This window comes from Heptranchias perlo, chromosome 5, assembly GCF_035084215.1.
Source record: "Heptranchias perlo isolate sHepPer1 chromosome 5, sHepPer1.hap1, whole genome shotgun sequence".
NCBI classification, from domain to species: domain Eukaryota; kingdom Metazoa; phylum Chordata; class Chondrichthyes; order Hexanchiformes; family Hexanchidae; genus Heptranchias; species Heptranchias perlo.
This window is the reverse complement of record NC_090329.1, coordinates 33,376,667-33,397,262: the sequence shown is the minus strand read 5'-3', so window position 1 is coordinate 33,397,262 and position 20,596 is coordinate 33,376,667. Positions and strand designations below refer to the sequence as shown.

Genomic DNA, 20,596 nt, shown 5'->3' with positions numbered 1-20,596 from the left:
TCTGCCTGCTGCTGTGGATATAAAAGATCCTGTGGTACTTTTCAAAGAGCAAGTTCTCCCAGTATTTTAGCCAACATTCAACCAACAAAAAATGAGTCATTCATTCATTTGCTGTTTATGGGTCCATGCAGTGTACAAATTGTCTGCCACCTTTACCTGTAAAACAACAGTAACTGCACTTCAAAAGTAATCCATTGGCTGTAAAGCCCTTTGGGGCATCATGAGGACATGATAAGGCACTATAAAGATGCAAGACCTTTCTTTTAGGGTGCGTGGGCTCAATGCCTCTTGGAAATCAGGTTGGTGGTCAGCTCAAGCCTTCCTGAACTTATTCTTGTGGCTTATGAGTTCCTCTCTTTGCAGATGGTCTTTCTGGCATGGGTAGAAAATGACAGACAAATGAAATTTAGTATAATTTTGTGTCTGTATATTGATGATGATGCAGATGTATGTCAACAGTTATTCAGACAAATGTCTCAATTATTTCAATCCTGTTTATGGTATATTTGATCCACCAAATCTGTAATATTACACATATGTTTGAAATGTTTTCAAAATGCTGACCTTTAACCTGATGCTATCAACATGGCTACCAATCTACTTTTCTAACCCCTCAAATTCCAACCAGAGAGAACGTGTCACTACTCAATTAAAAAGAATTGAATAAATTGTTTCCCTTTGATAGTTGTTGTTTAACCATTACTGCTGACCATTCCTGAGCTTGCTTATTGTGGAGAACTCAATTAGATGATGGCCAGTGTGCTTGGTACAAATACAGTCACAAATGAGGTTTGGAATTAATATAAGCATATCTCTCTATCCACTGCAGACTAAGCAAGTAATTTGGTTTTCGTTTTCCAAAATAATTAGAATCCTTAAAATCCCATTATTTTAAATACTCTATTTAAATTTGCAAATGTTAGATTATGAATGCTTTTGCTCCCTTACAGTAATGAATTAGATATGAAGTACCACCCGCGCTTAAACCTACTGGATGATGGCACTTTAATGATCCAGAATACTCAAGAAGATGACCAAGGTGTCTACCAGTGCATGGCCAAAAATGTAGCAGGGGAAGTGAAAACTCCTGAAGTTATTCTTCGGTACTTTGAGATACCAGGTAAACTTTCTTGTTTTAGATCCTGCCACTTTATGATGGGGAGGAAGAAGAAAGAAAATACATTGGTGCTTGTGTGTTAGAGGAAGTGTGAGAGATAAGTAACTTCCTGGAGAGGGGGGAACAGGATTTTTTTCTTCACTACTGTCTGTTTGTGTTTGCTCCCTTTCTCAATTGCTGTCTGCTCACCTGCCCAGGTAGGGATTTGGCAGTGCTAAGATTCAGAGCTGTTTCACTACTTTTCCTTGCTTTCCAGTAGAAAAAGTAAGTGAACTTTACCAGGAGGCAGCATTACTCCAGTATCCGTAGTGCAAATGAAAGGGCTATTAAAGCCAACTGCCTGAGAAATTGCCAATACAAAACTGGACACCAGCAGTAAGAATGTCCTCAGAGTGCTCATCTTTATTGGCAGCCTTTCTCTGATTGAGCCACATCCACTCATACATAGATACGGCATATGCAAGCTCACTTTCATGATGCTGCATAGATGATGTCCACTGTACTAAGGATGTTAGGATTCCTTGTCAAATAAGAAAAGTCTCCTCTAGACTGGTGCATTCTGCCAGGTAGTTTTACGCATATTCTTATTGCCACTAGATCAGCTAAGGACCATTCAGAGCAGATGCCAGGTTAAGGTTAAATAGTGTGGGAGAGAAGACCAGGTAATTTGGTTGTAATTCAATAATTCCAAGGTTGGATTTTAATATCTTGTAGACTGTATGAGGAAGGGACGACTTGGGGAGGGAAGGAGTTAAAATTTGTCATAGTATTGGTGTCCAAGATAGCCTACTCAATGCTAAATTTCAGAGGCAGCTGAATTGTTTAAAAGTTCCGTTTGTTGTGTGTAAAAAAAAAAATATTTTGAACTGCCAATCAGTCAAGACTGAACTATTCTTTGGAATTGAGTAAATAGCTGTGGCACAAAATTTTGTAACTGTCTGGCTGTGTTGTTTATAGGAGTCCAAGCAAGCAATTTCTTGGAAAATTAGCTGTGGTTCTGTTAGGATACAACTATATTTGAGAATCTGCTGAAAAGCTGAATAAACTGTTAACGAACCTTCATTTTAAAATTTACTAAATCTTGGTGCTTACTTTTACAACGGGTACTTATAGTAAAAATACATTTTCCAATTAAAAGTTTGCAAATGCAAATTAAGTATTAGTCGCATTAATACAGTTTCCTTTTTAATTTAATATTGTTTCCAAGCTTTATAAAGGCAGAAGTTACAGTTTTTGAGCTACTGAAATCTTGGAAGACCTCATGCTGCCAAATGCTACTCCACTCCCCATTCTATCTCCCACATATTGCACAATTTCTCCTCTCCCAGTCTGTTGAACAGATATATTGTACTGCGTTTTTATCAAGTCTTAGAATGTCACTTCCAGCTCTTTGATCTATCAACTAAAAATCACTTTGCAAAACAATTGCCTTGCTCTACATCCACTTGTCCACAGTAACTAAACAGACTACCTATAGCTTTAAACGTGTGTTCAGATTATCTAATCAGAACTGTTAAACAATTTGATGCATATTAGGATTAAACACCATGGGCCCGATATTAAGAGGGAGGCGGGTTGGCAGCGGGGGGTCGACTGGGCGCGTGGGTAACGCACCCAGTAAAATCAGTGGGTTTGGCACGCGAACGTAAGTGAATTGAAGCCACTTACCTTGGCTTCCGGGTTTCGCGCTGGAAAGCTGCGCAGCGCGTGGACTGTGCACCCGCATCATAGGCTGTCAGCTGGAGGAGCCCTATTTAAAGGGGCAGAAAGGAGGCAAAACTACAGCACAGAGCAGCCCAAGGGGAAGGCTGCTCCCAGGTTTAATGACGCCTCACTCCAGATCTTACTGGATGGGGTGAGGAGGAGGACGAGGAGGAGGGAGATCTTCCACCCGGTGGACGGGAGGAAGTGGCCTGCCTCTGCTACCAAGAAGGCCTGGCTCGAGGTGGCAGAGGAGGTCACCAGCACTACCAACATATCACGCACGTGCGTACAGTGCAGGAGGCACTCCAATGACCTAACCAGGTCAGCCGAAGTGAGTACTCTTCCTCATTCCCCTACGTTCCGTCTGCCACATCACCACCCCCACCCCACATCTCCTTCTGCAATGCCAACAGTACTCTATCACATCACTCCTCACACCCACTGAACCCTCATCCTCATCTTAACAGCACTTCCTCATCCCACCACTACCACTCAACCCAATCCTCATACAATCTCATGGCTCTATCTCATACTCACCCTCTCATGCATCTCTTTCACGGTCAGCCTCACCCCACCTGCCACTACCTGTGCTGCAGCCACAGGGCATGCATCACATATGTGTAGTAGGAAGCGTAAGGCAAACGTGTCGTGAGCATGAAGGGGATGCACAAGGGTGTTTGAAGGTTTGTCATGGTTTTTACTTATATTTGATTTCTGATCAAATCACATTACATATTACATTGTCACCACTACTGCCACGTCTTGGCCATTCTTGACTGGCTTGTGTAATAAGGCCCTTTCATGAGGTTCTCCATGAACACTCTTGATATCACCCTACAGTGGGTGTATGTGTAGTTGCACGACTACTTTGTGCAGGTGCCTGTTGCGCAGCACTGTGTTGTGTAGCTCCACGTGGCGGAGGTGGACGGCGTGCCTGGCAAGGCTGGTGATGTTGCTCGTCCTCCAATAGAGTGATGAATGCAGCTATGGAACCCACCCCACCCCCCCAATCCTGACCGTGTGAGTTTGAGGGGATCCGCAAAGTAGTAAATGTGTTTGGACAGCAGAGTTTAGGGTATGATGTAATAATTTTGAGTGTGGAGACAACGGTGTGGTAGGCAAAACTTTGTCTGAGGAGACAGAGTGCCCTGCTGCAATGAATGAGGTATTCCCCCAACTGTCAAGGAATCCTCTGCATCTCCCAATGGCTGCTGACTGAAACACATCTGCAACAACAGGGAGTGTATGGGAAACACGCTGAGGAGAGTCCAAAATCACATCCCTGCTAAAATCTCTTCGCAATGAGGTCTATCAACGACCTTAAGTACCTCCCTAACTATCTAAACTGTCATCCCGCTGGCTTTAATTGCTGGTGGGAGTCCCGCATGCGGGGGCTGCGCGCGCACCGATTTGCGTCATTGGGGAACCCAGAAATAGGCTGGTTGGAGTCGGGCTCCAGACCCGCTCTGGGATTCCCCAGTTTTAGGAACCCCCCCCCCCGCCATGAACGCAACCGCTCAGCCATCCTAAAATTGACCCCCATGTAGTCCAGTGGTGAAATGGTCTACTTTCAGGTATGATTTTCCTCATTCTTCGAATATTATTAAACCTCAAAAGTACACAAAAATAGGAAATCATTCAAACTGCAAAGAAACTACTTGGACACTGTCCCATTAAGACTTTGGCATTGAATGAGCCGCGTTGGTCAAGTGGACCTTCCCAACACCACGATTCATTCTTGGATCGTATTTCAAGTCTTCTATAAGGATGCAGCAGAGACACTATGCCAATATGAGGAATTAATGAAATAAAATAATACTTGCATCCATATAGTACGGCAGCATAGTGATTATGTTACTGGACGAGTAATCAGGAGGCATTGAATAATCCGGAGTCATGAGTTCAAATCCCACCACGGCAGCTGGGGAATTTAAATTCAGTTAAATTCAATTAATTAAATAAAATCTGGAATTAAAATACTAGTATCAGTAATGGTGGCCATGAAACTACTGGATTGTCGTAAAAACCCATCTGGTTCACTAATGTCCTTCAGGGAAGGAAACCTGCCGTCCTTACCTGGTCTGGCCGATCTGTGACTCCCGACCCACAGCAATGTGGTTGATTCTTAATTGCCCTCTGAAATGGCCCAACAAGCCACTCAGTTTAACAATCTCACTAAAAAAAGTCATAATAAGAATAAAACCGGACGGACCACCCGGCATCGGACCACTAGGCACCGGACACGACAAAGGCAAACCAAGCCCAGTCGACTCTGCAAAGTCCTCCTCGCTAACATCTGGGGACTTGTGCCAAAATTGGGAGAGCTGTACCACAGACTAGTCAAGCAACAGCCTAACATAGCCATACTCACAGAATCAAAACTTTCAGCCAATGTCCCAGACTCTTTCATCACCATCCCTGGGTATGTCCTGTCCCACTGGCAGGACAGACCCACCAGAGGTGGCGGCACAATGGTACACAGTCAGGAGGGAGTGGCCCTGGGAGTCCTCTACATTGACTCCGGACCCCATGAAATCTCATGGCATCAGGTCAAATAAGGGCAAGGAAACCTCCTGCTGATTACCACCTACCGTCCTCCCATAGCTGACGAATCAGTCCTCCTCCATGTTGAACACCACTTGGAGGAAGCACTGAGTGTAGCAAGGGCACAGAATGTACTCTGGGTGGGGGACTTCAATGTCCATCACCAAGAGTGGCTCGGCAGCACCACTACTAACCAAACTGGTCGAGTCCTGAAGGACATAGCTGCCAGACTGTGCCTGCGGCAGGTGGTGAGCGAACCAACACGAGGGAAAAACTTACTTGACCTCGTCCTCACCAATCTACCTGTCACAAATGCATCTGTCCATGACAGTATTGGTAGGAGTGACCACCGCACAGTCCTTGTGGATACGAAGTCCCGTCCTCGCACTGAGGATACCATCCAATGTGTTGTGTGGCACTATCACCGTGCTAAATGGGATAGATTCAGAACAGATCGAGCAGTTCAAAACTGGGCATCCATGAGGCGCTGTGGGCCATCAGCAGCAGCAGAATTGTATTCCAGCACAATCTGTAACCTCATGGCCCAGCATATTCCCCACTCTACCATTACCAACAAGCCAGGGAATCAACCCTGGTTCAATGAGGAGTGTAGAAAAGCATGCCAGGAGCAGCACCAGGCGCACCTAAAAATGAGGTGCCAACCTGGTGAAGCTGCAACTCAGGACTACATGCATGCTAAACAGTGGAAGCAACATGCTATAAACAGAGCTAAGCGATTCCACAACCAACGGATCAGATCAAATCTCTGCAGTCCTGCCACATCCTGTCGTGAATGGTGGTGGACAGTTAAACAACTAACGGAAGGAGGAGGCTCTGTGAACATCCCCATCCTCAATGATGGCAGAGTCCAGCAGGTGAGTGCAAAAGACAAGGCTGAAGCGTTTACAACCATCTTCAGCCAGAAGTGCCGAGTGGATGATCCATCTCGGCCTCCTCCCGATATCCCCACCATCACAGAAGCCAGTCTTCAGCCAATTCGATTCACTCCACGTGATATCAAGAAACGGCTCAGTGCACTGGATACAGCAAAGGCTATGGGTCCCGACAACATCCCGGCTGTAGTGCTGAAGACTTGTGCTCCAGAACTAGCTGCGCCTCTAGCCAAGCTGTTCCAGTACAGCTACAACACTGGCATCTACCCAACAATATGGAAAATTGCCCAGGTATGTCCTGTCCACAAAAAGCAGGACAAATCCAATCAGGCCAATTACCGCCCCTTCAATCCACTCTCAATCATCAGCAAAGTGATGAAAGGTGTCGTTGACAGTGCTATCAAGCGGCACTTACTCACCAATAACCTGCTCACCGATGCTCAGTTTGGGTTCCGCCAGGACCACTTGGCTCCAGACTTCATTACAGCCTTGGTCCAAACATGGACAAAAGAGCTGAATTCCAGAGGTGAGGTGAGAATGACTGCCCTTGACATCAAGACAGCATTTGACCGAGTGTGGCACCAAGGAGCCCTAGTAAAATTGAAGTCAATGGGAATCAGGGGGAAAACTCTCCAATGGCTGGAATCATACCCAGCACAAAGGAAGCTGGAGGTGGTTGTTGGAGCCAATCATCTCAGCCCCAGGACATTGCTGCAGGAGTTCCTCAGGGCAGTGTCCTAGGACCAACCATCTTCAGCTGCTTCATCAATGACCTTCCCTCCATCATAAGGTCAGAAATGGAGATGTTCGCTGATGATTGCACAGTGTTCAGTTCCATTCACAACCCCTCAGATAATGAAGCAGTCGGTGCCCGCATGCAGCAAGACCTGGACAACATCCAGGCTTGGGCTGATAAGTGGCAAGTAACATTCACGCCAGACAAGTGCCAGGCAATGACCATCTCCAACAAGAGAGAGTCTGATCACCTCCCCTTGATATTCAACAGGATTACCATTACCGAATCCCCCACCATCAACATCCTGGGGGTCACCATTGACCAGAAACTTAACTGGACCAGCCATATAAATACTGTGGCTACAAGAGCAGGTCAGAGGCTGGCTATTCTGCGGCAAGTGACTCACCTCCTGACTCCTCAAAGCCTTTCCACCATCGACAAGGCACATGTCAGGAGTGTGATGGAATTCTCTCCACTTGCCTGGATGAGTGCAACTCCAACAACACTCAAGAAGCTTGACACCATCCAGGACAAATCAGCCCGCTTGATTGGCACCCCATCCACCACCCTAAACATTCACTCCCTTCACCACCGGCGTACTGTGGCTGCAGTGTGTACCATCCACAGGATGCACTGCAGCAACTCGCCAAGGCTTCTTCGACAGCACCTCCCAAACCCACGACCTCTACCACGTAGAAGGACAAGAGCAGCAGGCACATGGGAACAACACCACCTGCACGTTCCCCTCCAAGTTACACACCATCCCGACTTGGAAATATATCGCTGTTCCTTCATTGTCGCTGGGTCAAAATCCTGGAACTCCCTTCCTAACAGCACTGTGGGTGAACCGTCACCACACGGACCGCAGCGGTTCAAGAAGGCGGCTCACCACCACTTTCCCAAGGGCAATTAGGGATGGGCAATAAATGCTGGCCTCGCCAGCGACGCCTGCATCCCATGAACGAATAAAAAAAAAAGTGCCCTATCCTGTTGAAGTGTCTCAAAGAATTACCTTTTTAGTGTATGTTCTGTAGTGAAATTGATACAAATGAGAAACTCCAAAAGACTTAGATCAGAAATCAAAATGATTGCCAGGAAGTAAGCAGAGGTTGAACTATATTCAAAGAATGAGGAAGAATGAGAAATGGAACACTTTTTCTCTCATTTGTTCAATCTCTATATACAAACAAATGAGGCCAATTCAGTGCAGAAAACAGTCAGCTTAAAGTGCAACATTAAGACAGCAGTGATTTGTAAAAGCTTGTGAATTACATTGCTGTCTAGCTGCTTGGAGTCACGTGTGGCTACCCCATATGGACACGGTTCTGGTGCTTCCCCCCCCCCCCCACAGGATTGTATGTTTAATTGTGCTTGGACAACGTCTGCACTTAACTGGAATCAATCATACCTTGAAAGAATCTGAAGGAAATATGATTCACTGTTTCACCCAGTAACTGCTTCCTTCAGTAATGAATTTTGAACTTTTTTTGGATTTCTATATGATATGATACATGGCATTAAAATAATACCGATTGGAAAATCTAGGCCCTGCATTCTGGACCGCTAATTCTTGCTTCTGTAACTGGCAAGAATGTGCTGAGCAGGGCATAGATCCTTGACATTAATAAATGAAGTGCCTGCTTCCAGATCTATTTCTGTTTTAGGTATAATCAAATCTCCTGAGCTATGTTTCACATGATATTTGACAAACATTGTCCTTTATCTAAAATGTTTTAACCAGCGTAGGATTTCTTAGTTATTAAAATTTTCCTGCATGGTCTCTGGCAGGAGTCAACTGATACTCAACAGATGAGTATCACTGTATGAGATAATTGTCTGTGTTTGTACAGCGGAACATAAACCAACACATAGGTGATGGATAAGCATTTCCTTTCGATGGGATACTGAACTTGTAGGAATTTCTGAGGAAAGAGTCAGAACAGCACTTGAGAGAAAATTGAGGATAATCGACTTGTTAACCCTGAGACAGTGAGGCTCTGCTCTTGGTGCCAAGCGCAGCACATCCAGTTCATGGTGCTCCCAATTTTTTGGCCATTAATGATCGTAAAATTGTGTGCACTAAGGATCGGGTATCCTTGCCTAGGCATCTGATTCTACAATCTACACTCCCTTCCAGCGAGTCACTGCACTGGGAGCAGCATCGTACAATTTTGGGGCTGTTGATTTTTTTTTAAATAGCCCACATATTTCTTGGATGCTTCTATGTATGATGAAACTATTCCAATGCTCTCCTGGCTGGTCTTCCATCTTGCACCCTCCGTAAACTTGAGCTCATCCAAAACTCTGCTGCCTGTATCCTAACTCGAACCAAATACCTCTGTACTCGCTAACCTACATTGGCTCACGGTCTGGCAATACCTCTATTTTTGAAATTCTCAACCTTGTTTTCAAATCCCTCCATGGCCTCACCCCTCCCTATCTCTGTCGCCTCCTCCAGCCCTACAACCCTTTGAGATTTCTGCGCACCTCCATTTCTGGCCTCTTGCACACCCTCAATTTTCTTCGCTCCGCCATTGGTGGCCGTGCCTTCACCAGCCTAGGGCCTAAGCTCTGGAATTCCCTCCCTGTCCTAATATCTCCTTATATGGCTCAGTGTCAAATTTTGTTTGATAACGCTCCTGTGAAGCACCTTGTTTTACTACATTAAAGGCGCTACATATATTCAAGTTGTTGTTGAAACACTGTTTTGGAAGCTCAAGGATTCAGAGTACATCATAGTGTGACGTGTGGATTCCATAATTAGTTATCGACTCACAATTACACACTTGGGTGTAGGTAAAGCTGCATTGTTATGCAAAATGAGTTTGGAAGTCTGGTTAATGTTCAGAATAATGGGGTAATATTGAACTGCCTGAACAGCTAGCAATTGGATGGACATCTGATACTCAAGGTATGTGAATATTTAACTACTCATCATTTACAGTAATGCAAGTCTGATGTCTATACTCCTGGGAAAATTATCCTTCTTCCCCACCCGCAAAGAAAGGAATAGTGAAAGTTAAGCTTTCAGAATGTATGTGTTGATTATATTGTGGCTAAAAATTGCTTAGTTTGATGTCAGTCCCATATGAATTTGATTTTTTTTCTTATAGCTCGGCCTGCTTTTGTAATTCAGCCACAAAACACTGAGGTCTTGGTCGGCGAGAGTGTCACTTTGGAATGTAGTGCAACTGGAAACCCTCAGCCGCGGATCACCTGGATGAGAAGTGATGGGTCTCCCGTACCCCGTGATCCTCGCTACACCATAACTTCCTCAGGAGGACTCTATATACAGAATGTAGAGCAAGCAGATGGAGGGCAATATACCTGTCATGCAAACAATAATCAGGACTCCATTCAAGCAAATGCATTCATAATAATTAAAGGTATGTAATAGAAGCTCCATACTAACATTCATGTAGGGCAGATATTTGTAGGGTTTTGAGTATGTTCAGATCTATTTGGCCACTGGCTCATTATAAAATTTTAATGACTATGCTTTAAATTCCTTTCTGAAATTTAAATTATGTTATTTAACTCCTGTTTTGCTTGTGAACTGTGTTGAAGTTAAGAGGTGATTTTATTTCCCTTTTATCTGTAGCTCCACCTCAATTTACAGTCTTGCCACAAGATCAAGCAGTTGTAGAGGGACACGCTGTAGATTTCCACTGTGAGGCAGAGGGTAATCCTGCACCAACTATAGCATGGACTAAAGGAGGTATGAGATACAGAGGTTACTTGCAGTCTAAAGTTAAGCTTGAACTTCAGGCTAAACTACTCCGTACTCCAACAAAAACAAAACAAATGAACCACTGTCTTTGATGTTTGTTGCTTGATGGTGGGCAATTCTAATTTTCTCCTGCTTTTGTTTGCTTTTGTAGGATAAAGCCTGTGCCCAGTGCTACTGAGCTTTGTTTAGCATAGACAACCATAAAATCCTAGATTTTATTTTGCTAACTTCAGGATTTCTTTTTCTGTTTCTATAAGCTAATGGGCATTTAATATGACTGGTGTTTTGAGAAGTAATCGTTATCTTTTGGTGTGTGTTTACTGTTTGGCCAATTTTCTTCATTTTTTTTTCATGTTTCGTACATTAAAATTATTTTTCCTTTGCTGTTTTTTTTTTCAGTTTGCCATGTTAGCTTCACAGAGACAGTGTCAGTGGTAATTAGACATTTTTATGCAGAGCTCAATTTCACTTCATTCACTAGATAGAGGTAAGGAAGGAATAATTACCATGTGTGCCTCTTTTCCAGACACGGATAGTGGTCCCAAAGGAGGTATCGGTTATCCTTCTCTTTCTCTCCCCACACCATTTATGTTATGAAACCACTTGTTTCATTAGTTTACACTCTGTGGGTATGGGAATGATTGGCCTTGGTTAAATTGCTTAGGTTTTCGCACGAAATTCATACAACTCAAGTGTCAGTGATATTGTTGAAGTGTATCTCTTGGAGCATGAAATGGGGGAGCAATGTTTTAACAGAACAATGTATACTTACAGTGCTTTGTTTTCTCTTAAATTTCATGCACATAGTATTGCTGTGCTGGTCACAGAAATCTGATTAGTCATTGGAGTGTAATGGAAATCTGCTTTTGTTTATAGGCAGTCCACTTCCTGGGGACAGGCGGCATATTATCCTATCCACAGGGACACTGAGGATTTCCAGAGTTGCCCCTCATGACGAAGGCCAGTATGAATGTCAGGCTGATAACATTGTTGGTGCTCGACGAGTCGCAGTCCAGCTAACTGTACAACACCGAGGTACTTTTGGGGTCCAGTGCTACAAAATAAGCATAATATTTGCATATATTAAGTTTAAAGAAACCTTTTGTCGAACTAGTTTTTTTTTGAAATTATGATTAATGTTACACTAACAATTAGAGGTAGTACCATAAACATATAGATAAAATGGATTCTTGAATTGAAACCTGAAATCCTAGTCCTCCATATAATTAGATAGAACATACGAACAATGACGGACAGGAAAAGGATGGACAGGAAAAGACCACTGGCCCATCCAGCCTGTCCTACACAACTGCAATGCCTTGTGCATCTCAATATATAGACATTCCCACCTCGCTGAAAGTCATGTAATCTGGGAGGGATGAAAAAACAGATAAACCCCAGGCCAATAGTGGGGGGGGGAAATCGGCAAAATAGGTTTGGAAAGTTTTGTCTGTTTCACCTTGCTGGGCGGGGGTGCTAGGTGACTTAGGAAGAAACTATCAAAACAAAACTTCCAACTTCATGTTTGGATCAAACAGAACTTCTTTTTCTTTCCTTATTGGGGCTTCTAGCAATGCTGGTCTTTACCAACACCCCAGCTGATCTGACCGTAACAGCTGGGACAGATGTGCAGATTCCCTGCAGTTCTCGAGGGGCACCTGAACCAACTGTAACATGGAGTAAGGTAGGTGAGAACCTTTTTGAAACCAGTTTTGTGCGATAAGCCAAGTACCTTTTTAAAATAAAAACTCTTTTATAAAAAAAAATTAAAATTGACTTCATTTCACGAGTTAGAGAGAAAGCCTTGCTCGTAGAAATAAAACTAAAATCATGGTGAAGCAGCTTGTTTACTCTAAATACTGATTGTCAGGTGGACATACAGTTGTCGATTCTGGGATGTATACATTGTAGAATTGTAATTAAGTTTAAAATTGATCTTTCATTTTGCCTTGTTTGTTCAAACCTGGAATAAAATTAAATTATCCACTTTTTTATTGTCCATCACTCACATGCACACACAAGTGAAGATAAGAGCTTAGAAGCAATGGAAGCATCAGATTTGAGAAGGTAGTGACTGTCACTGTTTGATGTACATAGATAAGATATCAAAAGTCATCTGCAACCAGTGTCGATTGACACTTTTTCACAATTGTTGCCCAACAGTGGGGAATAAAATAATTTTCTGGGGGTTGAGCCAGTAGTGAGTGGGTGGTGAATGGAGCAAGTTGATTAATGTGGAGATAATTATAGCCTGGCATAACTCGGAATTAGTTGTTCGTTTCAACTTTAGTCTGGTTTCTAGATAAATCAAAATACCATGGGATTTTATGTTTGTAATAGCTTGGATTGTTAAGTTCTTGGAAAATTATTTAAATTTAAAATTCTGATAAATATTATCTAATGTGCACAATATTTTCTCTTTTTTCATATACAATACTACACATATCTTCATTCTTTTAGAATTTTTTTTTAACCTGGCTGTCGAAATGTTGCCAAATTGTCACTTTTAATTAATCTTATATCAGGTAGCTTCGTAATATCTGGAGACTACTAAAGTCTTAAAGTACAGTGACAGCTGCATCTGTTGGGAGCACCCAAATATTGTGACAGGCACAGTTACTAACCGCCCCCCCGCCAGGGACATTCATTTCTATTGAATCATATTCACAAGCATTTTTAATCCTCCTTTGCTCATGTCCTCAGTTGTATATTCAGTGTTCAAAGTATATAGTCTGTCCACTTAAGCACTACTTTAGCTCCATAGCTTTATTACACTGTACTGGATCCTCATCCAATTGTATTAGGGGCTTAATTAGACATGAGATTGTGAGAATACAGATTTGCCCCCTTTTGTCTTCTAAGATAAAAATACCTTATTAAATTATAATGATATGGACTAAACTTGCCACAAAAAGTTAGGGCTTGCCCATTCCAGTGTACTTTTAACTTTTAACAGCGTACTAAGTCTTAATTACTGTCAAACAACCTCTCTGGCACTGAAAATTAACATTTACAAGTGTGGAGTCTCATTCCTTCAGCTTTTAATTATTGTTGGACATAAGACCATAAGAACTAGGAGCAGGAGTAGGCCAGAGAGGTTGTTTGGCAGTAATTAAGACATCAGTACGGATAAATTTGAATGGGGAGCCAGACGGCGAGATGCTGTTTTCGTGCAGCTTACAGAGGAGCGATGCATCTCGGACAGCAACTTTCACGTTTAACTGCACATATGTGCTCACTGGATGTTACTGTCAGATTTGCCCATAAATAACAGTGAGTGCTGTTAGCCTCACCGTTATTTTCACAGCAAAATCCTGTCCAATGAATTCTCAAATTTGTAGTTCTTCGTATGCACAGAAATTACCTCAGTGGGGGAGGGGTCCGCAAAGTGACTTGCTGGGGGAAAGGGGGGAGGGAGAGGGGTGGTGAAAAAGTGGGGAGGGGGGGTTTTGGAAATGTGTGATGGTCGGAGGTGGACCACTCTTCGGTTTCAAAATGTCCTGACTTTAGCTGCAGATTTTTAACAGTGTAGAGGCCCCAGTTTTGAAAGGAATCTATCGAGGCTCCATCTATAGTCAAACTAAAGGTTATGATTTCAAAACTTTGAGGCAGCCATGTTTTTTATAAAAATTATTGAGCTCCAATGGATCGGCAAATCTTGATTTTTATAAAGATTTACTGCCTGTGATATCTTTCATCTTTTTCTGCTAGCCCCCATTTTTTTTCAATCTCTTACTGCTGATACAATACATTTTTTCCACATTTTATTACTAGTGAGGGAGCCACGTAATGTTACAGCTTAGGTTGTAATGTAACATTACCCCAGAGCTTTCCTATAGGCACAATTCCAATGGACTGTTCGGATTCACTCAGCGACTTTGATATGCAGTAGACATCAATAGATGGAGTCACCTGTCTTGATGGTTTTTTTTTACTTTCACATTTGGAAGGTAAAAACCTTTCACCTAATTTTATCAGTGACAGATCAACCAAAGAGGTGAGAGATAGTATAAAACTAAAAGAAAGGCCTTGCACAAATACAAAGAATTGTGGAGATCCTGCGGACTGGGAGAGATACAAAGAAAGTAGTAAGACTTGCAAAAAGAGAATACGAGAAAGAACTTGTAAGGAATATCAAGGATAACACTAAAAGTTTTTACAAGTATATTAAGAGAAAGTGGGTGGCTGAGGGTAATGTGGGCCCCTTAAAGACTGATGCAGGTGATATTTTAATTGAAAATAAGGAAATAGACTTCTTCACAGTAGAGGATAAGGATAAAGTACCAGAGATACGAGGAAAACTAAAATTAAATCAAGGGGAGGAACTTACTAGATTTAATGTAAGTGAAATAATGAAAGTGGAGGAAATAACAAGACTGAAGATTGACAAATCTCCAGGACCTGATGGCTTCCACCCCAGGGTATTAAAAGAAGTAGATGAGGAAATTGCAGATGCTCTCGTCATGATCTTCAAAAACTCTTCATTCAGGAATTGTCCCCTTGGATTGGAAAATTGCCAATGTCACTCCATTATTTAAGAAAGGTGGGAGAGAGCAATCAGGAAATTATAGACATATTAGTCTAACGTCTGTTGTGGGGAAGTTACTAGAATGTTATAAGGAACAGTGTGACTGAGCACTTGGACAAATATGAAGTGATCAGAGAGAGCCACCATAGATTTGTAAAGGGTGTGTCATGTCTAGCTAACCTAGTTGAATTTTTTTAGGAGGTTACTAACATGGTAGATAAGGGAGTGTCTATTTATGTTACTTATATGGACTTTCAATAAGGTTCCACACAAGTGACTGTTAGCAAATATGAAAGCGCATAGAATTGGAGGCAACATGGGTACGTAATTGGTTATGGAATAGGAAACAAAGGGCTCGATTTTAGGGTCGGGTTTCCAGCGGGGGGGCCCCGAAAATCCCGATATGCGGTCACGTGACCGGATCGCGCCGCGATCCCGACCACTTCCGGGTTCCCCGATGACGTGCGGGGCTGCGTGCGTGGCCCCCACTGGTGGGAATTCCGCAGGCAATTAAAGCCAGCGGGGTTCCACTTGAGAGTACTTACCTTGCTTGTTGAGGTCAGTTAATGAGCTGAATCAGCTGTCAAAAGAGGAAGTGTGGGATTTTACCTGCATCGCAGAGTGTTTCACACACTGGGGGAAACAGTCTCTCTCCAACCAGGCGTGTTGCAGCCAGCAGCCTGTGGCAGGTGCCAAGGTGCACTCCACGGGGGAGAGCCCTCACCCACGCAGGAGGCCACCGCATCACATAGGGCAACCCCTGGCCCCCACCACCCCCCGCCAAGCCAGAGGACAGACCGACACGAAACCACAGCCCCAGTCCGAGGAACCACCCACCTACCCTGCACAACCCCTCAGACCAACACCTGCCAGATGGGTGGTGCGTGGACACCCTCGGAGGACGAACAGCATGACCAGCCCCAGCAGCCTCGCAGTCCACGCCGTCCGCCGCAGAGACGTGGAGCCCCCCAACACGGTGTTGCTGCACGCCCAACTGCACAGCAGGAGGGAGGGCTACCGCAGAGAGAGACGCGTCGCAGAGGGCACTACCCTCGCCACAGGGTCCAGAGACCGAGGCGCAGCTCCCCGGACCTCTCCGAGCAGCAGTGCACACGGAGGTGCAGATTTGCTCGACATGTAGTCGTGGAGATCTGCAGGCTCTTTCATGCCGAGCTGCTCCTGGCTGGCCCCAGCACCAACTGCTTACCTGTCGCTGTCAAAGTCACCACTGCCCTCCACAACTTCTCCTCCGCATCCTTCCAGGGTGCAGCCGGCTACACCGCCGATGTCTCTCAGTCGTCTGCGCGGAAGAGCCCTGCAAATACACCTGCACCTACTCTGCAGTAACACGATGGGTGGCATCAGTGGTGGGTCCTCATAGTGATACCCAGGAGCGGGCATTATTGGACACAACAGACAGGATTCGCGGAGACATGGCAGTGGTGGTGCCAATATAATGTGTGCTGTTTGTTGCTCTGAAATTCAATATAGGTAACACCCATGGCAAATCCTCCGACATCCTTGTGCACCCCCTTCATGCTCACGAAACATTTGCCTTACGCTGCCTACTGCACATATGTGATGCATGCCCTGTGGCTGCAGCACAGGTGGTGGCAGGTTGAGTGAGGCTGGCCGTGAGGGAGATGCACGAGAGGGTGAGTATGGGATAGAGCCATGAGATTGTATGAGGATTGGGTCGCGTGTTAGTGGCAGGATGAGTACTGGCGAGGTGAGTAGGTGGAGGTAAGATGAGGATGGGGTTTGAGTGGGTATGAGGGGTGATGTGACAGAGTGGTGTTGGCGGTGCCGAAGGAGATGTGGGGTTGGGGCAGTGTTGTGGCAGATTGAGTGTAGGGGAAAGACTTCGTGTTCTCACTGTGGCTGACCTATTGAGGTCATTGCAGCGCCTCCTGCACTGTATGCAGGTGGGCGATATGTTGGTTGCGCAGGTGACCCCCTCTGCCACCTCGAGCCAGGCCTTCTTGGTGGCAGAGGCTGGCCGCTTCCTCCCGCCCGCCGGGTGGAAGATCTCTGTCTTCGCCCTCCTCCTCACCCCATCTGATGATACCTGGGGTGAGGCATCATTAAACTGGGAGCAGCCTTCCCCCTGGGCTGCTCCATGCTGTAATTTGTTCCATTGGTTGCAGCATCTGTCAGTGGAGGACTGCCCCTTTAACTAGAGAGCCTCCAGCTGACAGATCGTACTGCGCATGCGCAGCCCGCCCGACACGCAGACCAGCAGCGCGGACCCCGGAGGAGCAGGTAATTGATTCCTATTAGTGTGTTGCCTGCTACGATCGCGCGGGCAACCCACTAATTTCACCGAGCGTGTTGACCACGCTCCCGAAACCCAACCCGCCGGAAACCCGCAGGCCTGGTAACATCGAGCCCAAAGAGTAGGGATAATGGGTATGTACTCCAATTGGCAGGATGTGACTAGTGCTGTCCCCCAGGGATCTGTACTGAGGCCTCAGCTTTTCACTATATTTATCAGTGACTGATGAAAGAATAGAGAGCCTTATATTCAAGATTGCTGACGAGACCAATTTAGGTGGCGCAGTAAGTAGTGTATAGAAAGTTGCAACAGGACATTAATAGATTAAGTGATGGGCAGAACTGTGGCAGATGGAATTTAATGTGGGGAAGTGTGAGGTCATCCACTTTGGACCTAAGAAAGATAGGTCAGAGTATTTCCGAAATGATAAGAAGCTAGGCGATTTAGGGATCCATGTACAGAAACCACTAAAAGCTAGTGAACAGGTACAAAAAATAATAAAAGCTAATGGAATGTTAGCCATTATCTAAAGGGGGCTGGAATAAAAAATGGGTGGAAGTTATGCTACAGTTTTATAAAGCTCTGGTTAGACTGCATCTGGAGTACTGCGTTCAGTTCCGAGCACTGCACCTCAGGAGGTATATACTGGCCTTGGGTGGGGCGCAGTACAGATTCACCAGAATGAAAGCAGGGCTAAAAGGGTTAAATTATGAGGACAGATTGCATAGACTAGGCTTGTATTCCCTTGAGTATAGAAAATTAAGGGGTGATCTAATTGAGGTGTTTAAGATGATTAACTAATTTGATAGGGTTGATAGAGAGAAGCTATTTCTTCTGATGGGGGAGTCCAGAACAGGGGGGCATCACCTTATAATTAGAGCGAGGCCATTCAGGGGTGATGTCAGGAAGCAGTTCACACAAAGGTAGTGGAAATCTGGAACTCTCTCCCTCAAAAAGCTGTTGAGGCTAGGTCAATTGAAAATTTCAGAACTGAGATAGATAGATTTTTGTTAGGTAAGGATATTAAGGGATATGGAGCAAAGGCAGGTAAATGGAGTTGAGGTACCGATCAGCCATGATCTAATTGAATGATGAAACAGGTTCGAAGGGCTGAATGGCCTACTCCTGTTCCTACATAGGAATACACAGTACTGGAAAAGGCCATTCTCATGCACTTGGCCAATCGAAACTTTCAAAGATACCACACTGTGTCTCTTTCGCCCCTCAAATTTCTTCTTTTGCCAACTTGCTTAAGATACAATTGTTCTCCTTCCACAAAATCTCTTTATCCTAGTTATTTACATTATAAGAGCTTTGGCTCTACCTTTCATGGTGATTTCCAATTTTTGCCTAAAAAAAAATATATTTATTTGTTTGTTCTTTACTCCTCCTCCCTCTTCAAAATCTTCCTCCTATCTCTGTGATTTACATGATTAGAACAGATATATTTTTCTACTTCTTACGTTCCCACAGTGGATTTATAGTTCTTTCTGAAACTCTCATGATAATACTGCGCAGGAAAGTTTTCCCACTTCAGGCCTCCAGTAACCAGCATCTGCTCAAGTCATTACCTATGGTTGACTGACTCTGGCTGCGGTGGCTGAGGTCAGTATCAAAGCACCTCATAAAGATCTCTCCACTGCAAACATCTGCCTTTCAGCAACACAAAACAAATCTTATCCCAAAAACCCCACTATTAGCTTCGAATTCTTATTTAATGGTTTAAACTGTATATTTTGATAGATTTTCTGTGGCTCTCGCCTCCCAGTTGTTTCTAAGTTCCCTTTCTATTTCCACAGTACAATCTGGGTATTGTAGTTTCTTAGAAGCAGGTTGAACATTGCAAATCCCGTGATGCGTCTCTTTCTTGTATGGAATTTCTTCACCGGAACGAGAACTTGAGTTCTTTTCGACCCGTTCTCCTCCCCCACCCCACCGTTTCTCCTATCTAGTCATCTCCTCCCCCCACCTTTCCTTCTCCCTCTCCTCTGGCCCCAGGCCCCATCCCGTCTCAGCCCCACGCCCTTCGATCACCATCCCTGGGTATTTCCTGTCCCACCAGCAGGACAGAAGTGGCGGTACTGTGATATACAGTCAGGTGGGAGTGGCCCTGGGAGTCCTCAACATTGAATCCAGACCTCATGAAATCTCACGGCATCAGGTCAAACATGGGCAAGGAAACCTCCTGCTGATTACCACCTACCGCCCTCCCTCAGCTGATGAATCAGTCCTCCTCCATGTTGAGCACCACTTGGAGGAAGCACTGAGGGTAGCAAGGGCACAGAATGTACTCTGGGTGGGGGACTTCAATGTCCATCACCAAGGGTGGCTCGGTAGCACCATTACTGATCGAGCTGGCAAGTGGTGAGCGAACCAACACGAGGGAAAAACCTGCTTGACCTTGTCCTCACCAATCTACCTGTCGCAGATGCATCTGTCCATGAGAGTATTGGTAGGAGTGACCACCGCACAGTCCTTGTGGATACGAAGTCCCATCTTCACACTGAGGACACCATCCAATGTGTTGTGTGACACTACCACCTTGCTAAATGGGATAGATTCAGAACAGATCTAGCAGCTCAAAACTGGGCATCCATGAGGCGCTGTGGGCCATCAGCAGCAGCAGAATTGTATTCCAGCACAATCTGTAACCTCATGGTCCAGCATATCCCTCACTGTACCATTACCAACAAGCCAGGGGATCAACCCTGGTTCAATGAGGAGTGTAGAAAAGCATGCCAGGAGCAGCACCAGGTGTACCTAAAAATGAGGTGCCAACCTGGTGAAACTACAACTCAGGACTACATGCATGCTAAACAGCGGATCAACATGCTGTAGACAGAGCTAAGCAATTCCACAACCAATGGATCAGATTAAGGCTCTGCAACCTTGCCACATCCAGTCACGAATGGTGGTGGACAGTTAAACAACTAATAGAAGGAGGAGGCTCCGAGAACATCCCCATCCTCAATGATGGCAGAGTCCAGCACGTGAGTGCAAAAGATAAGGCTGAAGCATTTGCACCATCTTCAGCCAGAAGTGCCGAGTGGATGATCCATCTCGGCCTCT

At 44.7% G+C, this 20,596-nt stretch overlaps 1 protein-coding gene across 2 annotated transcripts in view; it reads left to right on the top strand.

Annotated features, from left to right (window-relative positions):
• The window catches only part of LOC137321677 (peroxidasin homolog), a 245,329-nt gene that overhangs the window by 164,665 nt on the left and 60,068 nt on the right, over window positions 1-20,596 (top strand). For both annotated transcript variants that reach the window (XM_067984201.1, XM_067984200.1), the window contains 5 exons: window positions 951-1,120; window positions 10,108-10,380; window positions 10,596-10,712; window positions 11,601-11,759; window positions 12,296-12,408. In XM_067984201.1, coding sequence (XP_067840302.1) covers window positions 951-1,120; window positions 10,108-10,380; window positions 10,596-10,712; window positions 11,601-11,759; window positions 12,296-12,408 — 832 coding nt within the window. The remainder of the gene's footprint in view (window positions 1-950; window positions 1,121-10,107; window positions 10,381-10,595; window positions 10,713-11,600; window positions 11,760-12,295; window positions 12,409-20,596) is intronic.